This window comes from Oxyura jamaicensis, chromosome 5, assembly GCF_011077185.1.
Source record: "Oxyura jamaicensis isolate SHBP4307 breed ruddy duck chromosome 5, BPBGC_Ojam_1.0, whole genome shotgun sequence".
Taxonomy (NCBI): domain Eukaryota; kingdom Metazoa; phylum Chordata; class Aves; order Anseriformes; family Anatidae; genus Oxyura; species Oxyura jamaicensis.
Window position 1 is genome coordinate 16,146,925 of NC_048897.1, and position 14,410 is coordinate 16,161,334.

Consider the following 14,410-nt stretch of genomic DNA (forward strand, 5'->3'; position numbering starts at 1 on the left):
TATGGAGTTTAAACTTAATTTTAGTATGAATGTGAGGCAAATCTGTCCCATTATTTCTTCTTCCAGATTATAAAAATGACCTCTCTATTTTAACCAATTTATTTTGATATCTGCATTTCAAAAAAAAAAAAAAAAAAAAAGGCAAGAGTGCAAGAACTCCTTAGTTGATAGGTGCAGAAAAAAAAGTTTCAAAATTCATTAGTTTATAGACATATTTTTCTAGGTAAATCATTGAATTCTGACAGGAAAATAAGGCTACAACACTATTTTGCACCTTATTGCATATATAACTATCTCTGTCATTTAAATTGAAGTGTTGTTAGACATCTGAACCCTACGGAGTCTAATTTCAAGTGGGGTGTGATTAATTCTAAGAGCTATGTTAATCCCACTGCACCACAATTTCAAATGCAGGTCCTGATATCTTGTATATTTCCTCAGTTTAGTTGCAGCTTTGTTTTGAGAGTGTTAGTTCTAAAATTGATGATTTATTTAAAGGGCAGTAAATTAAAAGGCAGTAAGCAAACAGTTTATTGTAATACTTTATCCTAGAAAAGATTAATATCTTCAGTGGATAATGATCCCTTTCTTTTGATAATTTTCTGGAGATTTAGATAGCTTTCAATATAATTTAATGTTAATTTTCCATTTAAATCTATTTTTCTTCAAATGCATACTTATATGTATCAGTTTTTAGGAATTCCAGTAGGATATTTCAGCAAGTGAACTGTCTTGTTGATATGCAGGTTTGTTAAATTATAGAAAAAATGTTTTAACTTCTTGCATAATTATTTCAAGTAATCCCTTTTCTGAGAAGTACTGTGAGGTACAAAGTAAATTGTAGTTTTATTTTATTTTTTCAAGGAAAAAATGTCAGTGAAGTTAGAAAATACTAATTCTTTATTCTCTGGTTAATGAATGTATGTTCACAGCTTTGACATAATGTCTTGTATGAGAAATGCATTCTCTAAGATTTTTGTATTTATGTTTCATCTTTTAAAGAAATTAATTTGTAAATTATTTGTCTTACTGTCTATCATCTGTATATGCACATAGATACAGCAAAGTTATACATGGCAATTTTTCATACAGAGTTTACAAATACATTCTTTCTGACTATTGAATTTAACTTGTGCCTTTGTTGTTAGTTCTTCAATGAAAACCTATATGCTTTTCTTCAGACACAAAATTAGCAATTTCTTCCTGAGCACCTTTCAACGTGTTTGGCTGGAAAAAGTACATGAAAAAACTCAGTATGACAGGCTTATACTCAAGTTAACGGTAATGTAACTTGTGGAGAGCCTCTTCCTTATGCACACACTTATTCCTTCCCAGCCATGATTTGATGTTGCCATAAAACATGAATTTGTACAATTTTCAGAGTGTATTCTGATTGGTCAGTTTTTGAAAACTGATAGTAAAATGTCACCAGTGCCAGAGGGAGAGTATAAAGGGTTGGCTAAATATCTGTGTCACCATAAAATGAGAATTTATGTCCAGTGTCTTTAGACAAGTCATAGTATATACCATCAATTTGTATAATTATCGGTGCAGGATAAAAGTGAACAAAAAGGCTTTGTGGAACAACCTTTGTAACTTCATGTAGAGCACCTCAAAACAAGATTTTCCCTCAAATATGATGTAAATATGGGATGGTTTGGTCAATATTATGCGTAGACTTATTGCCACGAGCTGTATTTTCTGCAGAAAATTTTCCAGTTAAGTTAATACTTTATAATAGTTATCAATATACCTAAGAGTTTTCTAAAATTGGTCTTTTTCTAGAGTGGTTTTTAGATATTTTTAACCCAGCTTCTTTGAAGACACATTATCACTGCCTAGAGTTGCAACTGAAAGAAAAGAAGCTGATGTTTGGCTTTGTATGGAAGAAGGCAGTGATTGTCTGCACATAAGGTGCTGGAAAGCACTTGATAATTATTTTGCTGTTGACAACCAACTTCTGCTGTCTCTATGTGCCAGATCTAGTAAACTAAATTACACCTAGTAGGAGTAAATCCCACCCACTCGCTCTCAGTCTTTTAAAGTATGTACTTTTCCCATGCTTGTATTAAGGCACCAGTCCCATAATTTCACTTATATATTAGCACTCTAAAAGCCTTCAGAAGAAAAAGTTACATATAAGTGTGTAATAAAATAAAGTAAGACTGTTCAAAAATATGTGCAGATTTGTCACTGAAATCTATGTTTTGCTTTTTGTTTCACTGACCAATCAGAGGATCAGAATTGTACAAACACGTATCCTTACTAATCATTAACCACCTGAGCTGTTATACTATGTTCCTTTACCCCTCTTGATCTCACTTTCACAACCCCCCCCCCCAGGCACCGTTCTATTAACCTCTTCCTCCATGGCTATCAGAACTATTGGATAGAAACAGAGGAATATTCATTTGAGGAGAAACTAGTTCAGGATTTGGCTGTAAGTACTGATATAATTGGGCATCTTCTCAGTGCCCACTTCAGTGTATGTTTTATGTATCTATAACCTATATTTTATTTTTATGTATTGTATACATACACATAAATTTTTAAAATATCAATCCTTATGCCCCAGGGCATAAGTTCATTTTTTGCTGTGATCAAAAAAACGTTCAACCTGTGATGCACAGTGAAGTGCGTTAAGGTGCTTTATGCCTTCAGTTGAACTGTAGTGATACCTTCTCCTGGGAAGAGAGATCGTTTAGAGGAACTATCCAACTATTTTTGTCATTATGGTAATTCCTATGTTCCTATATTTTATTTACTCTTCTTTTTAAAGCTTGACGCAATTGATGCTTTTCCCCTTTTATAAATTTTCGTTGATGCATAATATTTAATTTTAACATTTTCAGCTTTGATGCAAATTATTTTTGCTGTTTTATTGTTGATACATCATAAGGAGATTAAAATATATGCTGCCATATTCAGCAAAAATTTGCTTTATGTGTGAACTTGATGGAAATGATGGATAAACTTGAGCATTTTGGTATTTATATCGATTCAGAAAAACTACTGTTTTATCTCTTCCATCTCTGTTGTCAGTTTGTCTAAAATACTTCTCTGGGACCTATCTTGGTGTTATGTAAACACCGTGAAAATGAGTATATGGCTTCATGGGTCCATGGATCACATGAAGATGCATCAGGAGATGCTTCAGAGTTAGCAGAAGCAATTATGTTGCGTTTTTTTTAGCAGCTTTTTTTTTTTTTTTTTTTTTTAAAGGCCAACTGGTGTAGAACATTGTATGATCTTCCAAAATTACAGCTAATATATTCTTATACTCTTGACAATTGTATGGTCTTTGCTTCATTTTTTGCTCTTTTTTTGAAAGGAAGGAATGCAAATGTTAGTCAAAACAGTGATTACAATAATTCTATAATAATTACAAACCCCACCAAAGGGTTTGTAAAGGGTTTGTAAAGAAAAGTAAGGTGAAGGTAATAAACTGCTCTTTTGTCAGTGCTAGCTACTTCAAACTGCCAAAAATGTTTGAAGTTGACATTAAGAGTTGTTCTTACATTTCTTGAGTCAAAGTCACCTAGAAGTTATATATGAAAGTAATCTAGCAAATAGTAGCCAGAATATGATGCATCTGACAATATTATTAAAAATAATTCCATTTACCAATCAATTATCCAGAACATAATTGATCTGGGGCTTTCTTTCAGTTCTGATCCAATGGAAACCTACACATAATTTCTGCTGAATAAGGCCTCTCTAAGATTTTCACTTGTGTTATTCTCAATACCTTGCAAATGAGAAACTCCTAATGGTACTATCAAATGTGAATAAAAGAATCAGATACTGTAAGTCCTTCTTAGTCGTATAGGCAAATAGTATTGCAGGCTCCGGTAAGCTGCTGAATAAGATGAGTACTGAAAGTTAATACAATTTGGACAAAACAAAATTAAGTCCTTTCCTAAGCTTAATGCGTCTTTTTTTTCTTATTCGTGAAGCTTAATTTGTATATTCTGATATAAATCTATATAACCACAGACACCTCCAAAAAAAGATGAAGAAGAAGAGGAAGATACTGAGAAAAAACAGCCTGATCCACTTCATCAGATTATCCTTTATTTTAGTCGCAATGCTCTCACAGAGAGGAGGTAAAATAGCTGTGTTGAAAAATGCATTAAATAAAATCACACAGTAACTGAATTTATAATAATGTTACATAATGGATTTAACATAACTGTAGTTCAGTATTATCCATGGTGAATACTTTTTTGCCACTCTGTTTCATTAGAGTTTTCTTGTATTTAAACTCAGTATGACCTTTATATTGAGGCAAATATTGGCAATTTTGAGATTTTAAAAGCTTGTTAAATACCCAATAGAAAAATAATGAAACCAGAATTCTCATAGAAACACAAAGTCTACAAGAACTGTTGCTTCATCCAGTGTATCTTCTCACAGTAATAGATAAGTGTTCTTACTGTTGGCATTCGTTGCATTTTATTCATTATGTTAGAAAAGGTTTCAAAATAGCATTGATGATTGCATGATTCTCTTTCAGTTTCTGTTTTAAACTGTTGATCAGAATATGCATTCTGTATAAGAAGAGTACTTGTCCAGTGCTTCATATATTTTTCTGTATTGTACTGTAATCTTATTATCTGATAGAATAATTATAATTTGTACCTTCATAATGCTTTTCTGCACTTGCAACAGCCAGTGATCCTTACTTACTCAACTTGACTAAATTGGATGTCTAAATATTTCTCTAAATTGTTTAATTAAAGTTACATAGATATGGTTTGAGATTAGAAAACATATTTATAATAGTATTTTCCAATGTAATAGGAATTCAAGAAGATATATGTCTACTTCCCATTAGTAAAAATGGTATTTACTTATTATTAGGAATATGACATCTTTTTATTACTACATCATAAAATAATTTAAAATATTTTCTCTTTATAGCAAACTAGAAGACGATCCTTTATATATCGCCTATTCTGCCATGATGGCAAAGGTAAATACAGAATTTCAAGCTCCAACCCTTGTTCCATTTAGATACTTCCAATTAATTTCAGATGCTTTTCCTTGTCTCCTTAGTGGACTGCTCCTATTAGTCATTTCTATATTTTTAATGAAACAAATGGTGTTCAGAGCAATAAGAAATTTCCTGCTTTAAAATAATACCATAAAATTCCAGTAGGTGCAATCCTGTTGATACCACTTGGCAGTTAGTTTTGTACAAGGTTAACTTGAGAAGTCTTAACAGTATTAGTTATTTTGATTCTTAGGGTCATTATCTTGGCGTTACTATGTGAAGTCTGTCAAAAGACAGTTGACAGTTTTTGCAAGAGATTGATTATGGCTGATGCTCCAAATCAGGAGTTTGACTTTTGAAGATAATTATTATGGATATGAATAGAGAGATGACATAAGAACACATAACCTACACTTACATGTTACGTATATAGTTGGATTAATACCCTGAAGTATTCATACCTAACATAGTATCAACTTCTTAGTGGGGATGAGCACAAGTATGTAGGATTACAGGAATCTTAAATCTTCTGACTGGACTTAGTTATTGCTTCAAACATTTCCTTGAATGGTTATCTTCTTTAGTCTAAATACTGTAGTAAAAATTGCCGTTATGTTTCATACTAAGGAAATATTGTGATTTCTATTTCTTAACATAAAAAGAGCTGTCAGGAAGAAGAGGAGGAAGAAGAGGAAGAAAAAGAGAAGACATTTGAGGTGGGAATTTAAATCTTATTTCTTTCTCATCACATAAAGTGCAAGATAGCATTTTAAATATGTCCACTACAATAAGTGCAAGGATAAAACAGCATGTATTGATTTGCTTTATGAGGTTATTCATATAAAAGAAAGTTCGTATTCGTATAAAAGAAATTTTGGAATCAGACAATCCATGGATTATGCAGGCAGATGACATTCAATAACTTGAGGTTTCTCATCTTTGTATGTTGCCTGAGTCAGTTTGTATTTTTCAGTCTGTAATTTGTTCTCACTTTTGTTCCCAAACCCAGGAGAAAGAAATGGAAAAGCAGAGAACTCTTTACCAGCAAGCTCGCTTGCATGATCGTGGAGCTGCTGAGATGGTTCTTCAGATGATTAGTGCAAGCAAAGGTAATGTTTTGTGAAGTATTAAGTACACACAATAAACATATCATGTGTAGTGCTATATATATATAATGTATTATGTCATTATACATATGATGTATGTATCATAAACAACTTGTTATACATATGATATGTATGTCTTACACAATTTGTGTATAGTATATAATGAGGCAAAATAAATGTGAATTGAGACTACATTTAGGTAAAATTTTTGGACTGTTTTGCTGATTGATTAGTTCATACTTGCAAGTTTTATTGACTGTACCATTCTTTTGACAGGTCATACAGGACCCATGGTTGTTGAAACATTAAAACTTGGTATTGCTATTCTAAATGGTGGGAATACCATAGTTCAACAGGTAATGCTTTCCTAACTATTGAGAGTCTTGTTTGTATAAAGGAAACAACTAATTTGGAGAATTTTAGTGTTCTGTTGTATTTTTATTTTAGTGCATTTAATTTTAGGCTAAACGATGAAGATATATCAGGGTGTTTTTGCTACAGTAACACTGATATTATTACTTGCTACTGATTTGCATTTAGAATAGTAATTTTGGAAATTGTTAATTTACATAACTTCAATACAGACTTTTTTCCTCCAAATGTCCCCCATATCCTCTAGAAAATGTTAGACTACCTAAAGGAGAAAAAGGATGCTGGATTCTTTCAAAGTCTCTCCGGCTTGATGCAGTCCTGCAGGTAAAACCATAAATCATATTATTACTATTTCAGTTTTATTCGGGTTGGTGGCTTACTGCCCAGTCCAGGTGGATTTGTTAGATTTAAATTACACAGGTCACAGATTGTAGAGCTCTCTGCTTTTTTGTAATTTTTTTTTTTTTGTGAATCAGAGTAATAGTGTGTTAATCATTTAGAATATTCTTCCAAAGAAGAAAATAAAGCAAAGATTGTATGTATGCATTTGAAGGGTTAGTTTGGAAAGGCAGGAAAGCAAAATGTAATAGCTCCTTTACTGGTCCCAGATCCCTCAAGATTTCTGGATGGCTCTAAGGATGGAGAAAAGCCATTACTGAAGGAGAGACAGGCCAGTGGAGCTTTACTAAACTATCAGTTTCTGCACATCTCTGACGAGTCACATAATCTCTTCATCTGAACCCTCTGCATGTGTATCAAGTTTGTTAGAGGTGGCATGTGGCCGGTGAGATCACTGTAGTCCATTCACTTGACAAAACAGAACTTCAAATTAGTTAAGGTAAATGTCTCTCATAAAGAAGGTGGAAAACTATTGGTGTTTCTGATTACTCTTACAGTAGGCAACCTCCTTTTCTCAGCCGTTTAAAGCAACAGAAGGGTTGTGAAGCAGTAGACTGGGAATCAGAAGTGGAGAAGCTGTATAAGGAAAGGAAGAACTGGAAGGAATGTTGACCTGCATTGTAGAAATTATCATTTAGTAGTTGCAGTGTAATTAAATAATGTCTATTCTATCTTGTCATTTTTCCCATTTATGCAGAACAATTTAGCAAGCACCTGCAGTGATGTTATTACCAATTGCGGATGTGTATTGTTCAGGACTCCCTTAAAAAAGAAGTTTTTGATAAAATGACTTGAGCACTGATAAGAGAATGAAAATAATGCTTTGATGAATGCTCCACATCTTGTTTTTAAGGATATGACTAGAACTTAGAACACGTGTATGCATTACAGTTTAACTGAAAAACTGAAAATATAATTATATTTGGACTAGCTGAATTAAAGTATTCTGACTGAGAAGAATCAGCACCTGCTATTCCAGGTACTCGGCTGTGCCAAGGTAGCACAATAAATGTGCTATTTTGATCACAGAAGATATGGGGACCCTTATTCCATACATGTCTTCTGAGTATGGAATCAGTTTCCATGTATCTTAGGAATAATATAAAAATGCATAATATATACAGCAACAATATAAAAGTAGTGAAATGTCATGGAAAACAGCGTGACTGAGAAGTAACTCAAGTGATGCTCTTTTGGCAGACATGTTTAAGAGTGGTTTCAAGTTGTTTTTCATTTATACATGAAACCATGAATGATATTACAGGAAGTGAAGTTAGGGGAATGGTAAGACCTGATCTGAGACTCATTTCTTCACAGATATGGACACTGGAGCCTTATTTTCATCCCAAGTCCGTTTATTTAATATTAATATTTAGTAAATGTGAGGCAGTGCATGTCACAGCAGGTCAAGACTAGTAGTTGAAGGCCTCCAAAAATTTCCTAGAAGAAAATAATTTTTTGTTGTGTACTACAGTACTTTTTCCTCTTTTTTTTTTTTTTTTTTTTAATATAAGTGTTCTTGACTTGAATGCGTTTGAGAGACAAAATAAAGCAGAAGGCCTGGGAATGGTTACTGAAGAAGGAACTCGTAAGTAGAATGAAACTGATAATCAGTAGTGCTTAAAACATTATTTGTGCTTCCTTCTTACACTAGAAATGTTATTTAACTTGGTTTGAGGTTTCTGTTTTCAGACTTAATATAAATAATTTTAAGGTTTGAGTTCCAAATATGCATTATATTTAAAAAATCTTTAGCAATAATTTTAAAGAAAAACGTGTAACTTCCAATATTCTTATCCTGTATTCTTGTTATTTTTCTTTAATCCACAGTCATCGTTCGTGAGCGTGGTATGTTTGGGTACAGTTTTTGATACAGTTTTTGATACAGTTTTTGTTGCAAAAGCGTGTTGCAAATACAGAAAAAAGTCTTTAATTGCATCTTTCCAGACAGCTTCAGGTTTAGCTTTATGGTCTGCAACAGGTTGTGTGTTAAGCTGTTCAGCTTGGATAAACAGTCTGATGCTTATTAAAGAAGTATCATTCATATTTAAGGCATGATTTTATTCATAACTAACCATTTAAGTATTAAATATATAATGTGTAGTTTGTTTTTTTGTTGTTTTGTTTTAGCTTTTTTTTTTTTTTAACGTGGATGCATTGGAGTGCTAAATATTTCAGCTTTGCTTTTTGTCTGTTTTCCTTTTCATTATTTTCAGTCTGTTTCTTTAAATTGCTTTAAAGCAGCTTTTATAGCACTGTGTTTTTTTTACTAGAATATCCAATTTTGAAGGATACTGTAAGATTCTGTGTTCTGCATATTTAGTAATAACAAATTTCACATTATCATTGTATTTATATATTTTCAAGGTGAAAAAGTATTGCAGCATGATGAATTTACTCGAGATCTATTTAGATTTTTACAACTGCTCTGTGAAGGGCATAACAATGGTAAGTGAACTGAATCACTTCTGGGGAAAAGTGATGACTGAGTAATAAGCCTGTTCTTAAACAGAGCCAAATAGAATCTTTTTTTTTTTTTTTCTTCTAATTTAGTATTCTGAGAAAAATTGGCATGCCAAAAATGTTAATTGTGGATTTTAATTTGAATTTTTAAGTCTTAATGTACTTTCAGATTTTATGCAGATGATTAGTCAGTAAAGCCTGTTGCAAGGCATATGGTTAACAACTCTTCAATTGTGTTTGCATTGTGATACATTGTAATTCAATTTGCAGCACAGATAATGAGCATCTGTATTCAAGAAGATAATTAAAAAGAATGTATTCTCCATGAATATATGAAAACAATCTTGTATTTTCCAGTCCTATACACAGTAATGAAGCACAAATCACTTATTATTTCAGATTTTCAAAATTACCTACGTACTCAGATGGGCAACACCACAACAGTGAATATTATCATTAGTACTGTTGACTATCTCTTGCGTCTTCAGGTGAGGAAAAATCAGAGTAAAATGGAATATAACATAATTTTCTTCATTTTTATAAATTCACATTTTGTTAGAATCAAAAGTGAAGCTACTCTTTTCAGGGATATTAATAATAAAGAATTTTGATTTAATTGTTTTTTGTCTTTTCTTTCGTCTTAAAATAGATGACCTTTCAGAATTGTTTGGGAAACCAAATCTTTGTTACTTTATTTTATTGTTTACTTCTTTAGGCAGCACGGTTGGATAAAAATGTAAAAAGCTATTGTCATGAGAAATAGATTGACAAAGAAATAATAAATTGCAGCTGATTCAACCTTTGGTGATATGCATGCACAGAGTAAATACTGAATACAAAATCCAAAATTAGGAAATATAACACTTTTTTTTTTCCTTAGGAATCAATCAGTGACTTTTATTGGTACTATTCAGGAAAAGATGTCATTGATGAATCAGGACAACGTAACTTCTCTAAAGCTTTGGCTGTCACCAAACAAATATTCAATTCCCTTACAGAATATATTCAGGTAAACAAAAGGTTTTGCCCAAGATACTAACAGTGAAGTTCTGTAATTATGTGGTCTGATCATCTCCTATTGTAAATATTTAACTTTATTTTTCTAACTTTTGAAAAAGTTACATTGAATTACTGGTCTGGTGTAAAGTTAATACTAAGGTAATGCTTGCATGTTTGACATTTTTTTTATCTGGACTACATATCACAGGAATTTTGGGAAACTTTCTCATGCAGCTTCATGGAAGTCTGAAATTTCTGGGGTTTGATTGTTTATTTTTTGATGTGCTTTTTTTTGTGGTGGTGGTTTGTTTGTTTTTCAGGTAGAAATCTTAGGTAAATTATTTTCATATTTTGATTTTATATACATAAAAAAAAATATTTCTCTTAATTTTTTAGGGCCCTTGCATAGGTAACCAACAAAGTCTGGCTCATAGTAGGCTGTGGGATGCAGTTGTTGGCTTTCTTCATGTCTTTGCCAATATGCAGATGAAACTTTCACAGGTATTTGCAAGAGGCAAATAGTGCTTTTTTGCATCTGGTTATAAATTACAGTAAAGTGAGTGTTGAATCTGTAAATAACATACTGTCTCTCATTGGCTATGCATGGGCTACTGTCATGTAGAGGTCCAACACTGAATCTTTGGACTAACACCGTCATCGTCATACCGCTCTTTTTAACCATCAGTCATCACCGGGCACTTATATTTTCTAATACAAACTTAATCCTTTCAACTTATTTGTACCTCTATAATAATGAATGTGGCAATTTGGTCTCTTCCTCCTTGTTACAAAAACCTGATGATCTGTTAGAGCAGAAGCACCATTAAAAGCATGCTTCCTGTGCTACAGCTAAGGAGGAAAAGGGAAGAGCTGGATAAATACGAAGAAAACACAAACTTATATTCATTTTTTTGTTTTTATTTTACAGGACTCTGCTCAGATTGAATTGCTTAAAGAACTGCTAGATCTACTAAAGGATATGGTAGTCATGCTGTTGTCACTGCTTGAAGGTTGTAGCTGTTTTTCTTTATGCAAATATTATTGCCTCTGCTTCATAATGTAAAGTGCAATCATTATATTAATCTTTCTAAACAGCTTTTCAGTTGCCTCAAATAATAAATGCCAGGACAAAACTTATTTCATATTTATTTAACAATTATTCTGGAATATACATATTCATGAAAAAGAGGGCTACTGGAGAAATGCATGGTGTAAGAAAAATTACAAAGGTTGAAGAATGAAATTCTTAGTTGTTGGCTATTTGTTCTGTTCTCAGCATGAATATAAAATTTATTTATTTACAATATAGAGGCATCAAATAACTTACTGTTTTAACACTGTTTAGGTAACGTTGTAAATGGAACAATTGGAAAACAAATGGTCGATACGCTTGTAGAATCATCTAGCAATGTAGAATTGATTTTGAAATTTTTTGACATGTTCCTCAAATTAAAAGATCTAACTAACTCAGATGCTTTCAAAGAACATGACCCAGATGGTAAAGGCATCATTTCAAAGAAGGAATTCCAGAAGTCAATGGAGGCTCAAAAACAATATATACAGTCAGAGATTGAATTCCTGCTATCCTGTGCAGAAGCTGATGAAAATGACATGTTTAACTATATCGATTTTGTGGAAAGATTCCATGAACCAGCCAAAGACATTGGATTTAATGTAGCAGTATTGCTAACAAACCTTTCAGAACACATGCCTAACGATTCACGCCTTCAGAGCTTACTTGAACCTGCAGAAAGTGTTCTTAATTACTTTGAACCATACCTTGGCCGTATTGAAATAATGGGTGGAGCCAAGAAAATAGAAAGAGTTTACTTTGAAATCAGTGAGTCCAGTAGAATGCAGTGGGAGAAGCCACAGGTGAAGGAATCCAAAAGGCAGTTCATATTTGATGTTGTAAATGAAGGTGGAGAGCAAGAAAAGATGGAGCTCTTTGTGAATTTCTGTGAAGATACAATCTTTGAAATGCAGTTAGCATCCCAGATCTCTGAAACTGATTCAGCTGAGAGGCCTGAGGAAGAGGAAGAAGAAGAGTCTTGCTATGTTGTAGATATTGGAGATGATGAGGAAGAAGAAAAGTCCCTGGAATCTCCTTCAGCTTTTGCAATGGCCTGTGCTTCAATGAAGAAGAATGTTACCAACTTTTTTAAAATGGTCACTGTGAAGAACCTAAGAAAACAGTACAGGAAAGTTAGAAAGATGACAGTAAAAGAGATGGTGAAAGTGTTTTTCTCCTTTTTCTGGATCCTATTTGTAGGGATGTTCCAACTGTTCTTTACTGTAGTGTGGGGAATTTTCCAGATTCTTTGGAGCACTGTATTTGGGGGTGGCCTGGTTGAAGGAGCCAAAAACATTAAAGTCACTAAAATATTAGGGGACATGCCTGACCCAACACAATTTGGAATCCATGATGATGTTACAGAAGCAGAAAAAGCTGAAGGTGCTGAGCATGGCATTAGAGCTGAACTTGTCCAGTTTGTAAAGGGCGAAAAGGCAGAAACTGACATTATCTCTGATATTTTTGGCATTCCTACCAAAAAAGAAGGTGGCTCAAAACATGGTCATGATGCTGGACTTGGGGATATTGCAGAAATGCTTGGTTCTGATATCCAATCTTCTTTGGAAAACACAGTTCGTAAGAAAAAAGGATTACAGGTATGTTAAGAGATTTTGCATTTCTTTGCAGACACTAATACAAATATTATATTGCTGATTTTTCTATTAGTAGTTGAATTATTTGCCAGTTAATGAATTAATAAATGTTCTGAATGAGAACGTACTTTATAATCTCTACTCTTAAAAAAAAATACACATAAGAGTTTACATTGCAGAAAAAAAGTTCAGATTGCACTTAAGTAAATTGTTGTTACTGTTTATTTGGATTTTATTCAAACAAAAATTGATAGTAGATTTCTAGGCACAGGGTTTGCTTTAAATGGTTTACCCTCCTGTTCAATCTACATACCCATTTTTTACACAGTATACTTCAATTACCTTTTAGTTTACTTTCTCCATAATACTTCTTTATTGCTATTTTTTCTTCTACGTGCTTTAGTAATTGTACACTAATCACATACCATAAATCATCCCTTTTATTTGAAATAATTTTACTTGAATTCATTATTACTTTAAAGTTTATCATAGACTCATACTTTACTTCTGTTTGCAAACAATTTACTGTGTTCCACTCTGCTGAGGTGCATAAAATTTATAATCCTGTTTTAAAATAGATTTGAGCTAAAGGTCAAAACCCAAATGCTTTTGTCAGATTTGGAAGGCATCATGTTTAAGCTGTATTTCAGACCTGTTTCTACTTGGTATTCAAGTACTTTTTTTCTTCTCATTGGATTTAACGTACCTCATACTTTGCAGAAATTTCCAAGATGAACCTCCATTGTACAACTTTTTAGTTCATTATTTCCTCTTCATTCAAATGTTTTCATCCAAGATTTGTCTGTTCCCTACAGATTGAACTATACTTTTCCATTTATTTTCTTGTTTATGCATTCATTTGTGTCTGGGTCATCTATCCAACTAAGATAAATAGTTTCAGGAGTAACATTGCATAAGTAGCAGTTATTTAGGTCTTCATCAGATTTCAGTTGCATCCGTTGATTTTGACAAAGTAATTGGGTTTTGTAATGCCTAATAATTACATGGATCATTTTCACATTTTTGATGCTGTCACTGATATAATGTATTATTCCTTGTTTTATATTTGGAAAGAGACGAATTGATGCTCATTTTCTACATAATCACTAACTGCATGAGTCTTTGTTAGTGAACTTAAGGGTGTGATCTGGATGTAGTTAGCTTCATCCTCACCTGGTCACATAATTTGTCTGATAATGGTGAATAATTACTTTACAGTATTCAGTCAACTGCAGTAGTTACAGTATTGATAATACTATACTGAAAAAGCTATCAGAAAAAGAAAGGCTGCAGCGTTCACTGTTAAAATCTAGTCTGAGCTGTCTATTTAAATAAAATCTAACTCTTTAAAAGTGCAAAGTGGTATAAAAGATACAGTTTGGTAATCAATTTGTTTCTTAGAAAACAG

The 14,410-nt window shown here is 32.7% G+C and overlaps 1 protein-coding gene across 11 annotated transcripts in view; it reads left to right on the top strand.

Moving 5' to 3' along the window:
• Nucleotides 1-14,410, top strand: part of RYR3 (ryanodine receptor 3) — a 222,108-nt gene that overhangs the window by 188,862 nt on the left and 18,836 nt on the right. For 5 of the 11 annotated variants that reach the window (XM_035328748.1, XM_035328745.1, XM_035328746.1 and 2 more), the window contains 15 exons: nucleotides 1,182-1,281; nucleotides 3,997-4,106; nucleotides 4,924-4,975; nucleotides 5,659-5,712; nucleotides 6,006-6,105; nucleotides 6,379-6,458; nucleotides 6,722-6,798; nucleotides 8,388-8,461; nucleotides 8,704-8,721; nucleotides 9,241-9,321; nucleotides 9,736-9,824; nucleotides 10,217-10,345; nucleotides 10,732-10,836; nucleotides 11,264-11,345; nucleotides 11,681-13,005. In XM_035328748.1, coding sequence (XP_035184639.1) covers nucleotides 1,182-1,281; nucleotides 3,997-4,106; nucleotides 4,924-4,975; nucleotides 5,659-5,712; nucleotides 6,006-6,105; nucleotides 6,379-6,458; nucleotides 6,722-6,798; nucleotides 8,388-8,461; nucleotides 8,704-8,721; nucleotides 9,241-9,321; nucleotides 9,736-9,824; nucleotides 10,217-10,345; nucleotides 10,732-10,836; nucleotides 11,264-11,345; nucleotides 11,681-13,005 — 2,476 coding nt within the window. Of the gene's footprint in view, nucleotides 1-1,181; nucleotides 1,282-2,343; nucleotides 2,441-3,996; nucleotides 4,107-4,923; nucleotides 4,976-5,658; nucleotides 5,713-6,005; nucleotides 6,106-6,378; nucleotides 6,459-6,721; nucleotides 6,799-8,387; nucleotides 8,462-8,703; nucleotides 8,722-9,240; nucleotides 9,322-9,735; nucleotides 9,825-10,216; nucleotides 10,346-10,731; nucleotides 10,837-11,263; nucleotides 11,346-11,680; nucleotides 13,006-14,410 lie in introns of all 11 variants that reach the window. The other 6 variants (XM_035328749.1, XM_035328752.1, XM_035328756.1 and 3 more) reach the window with 2 other exon arrangements.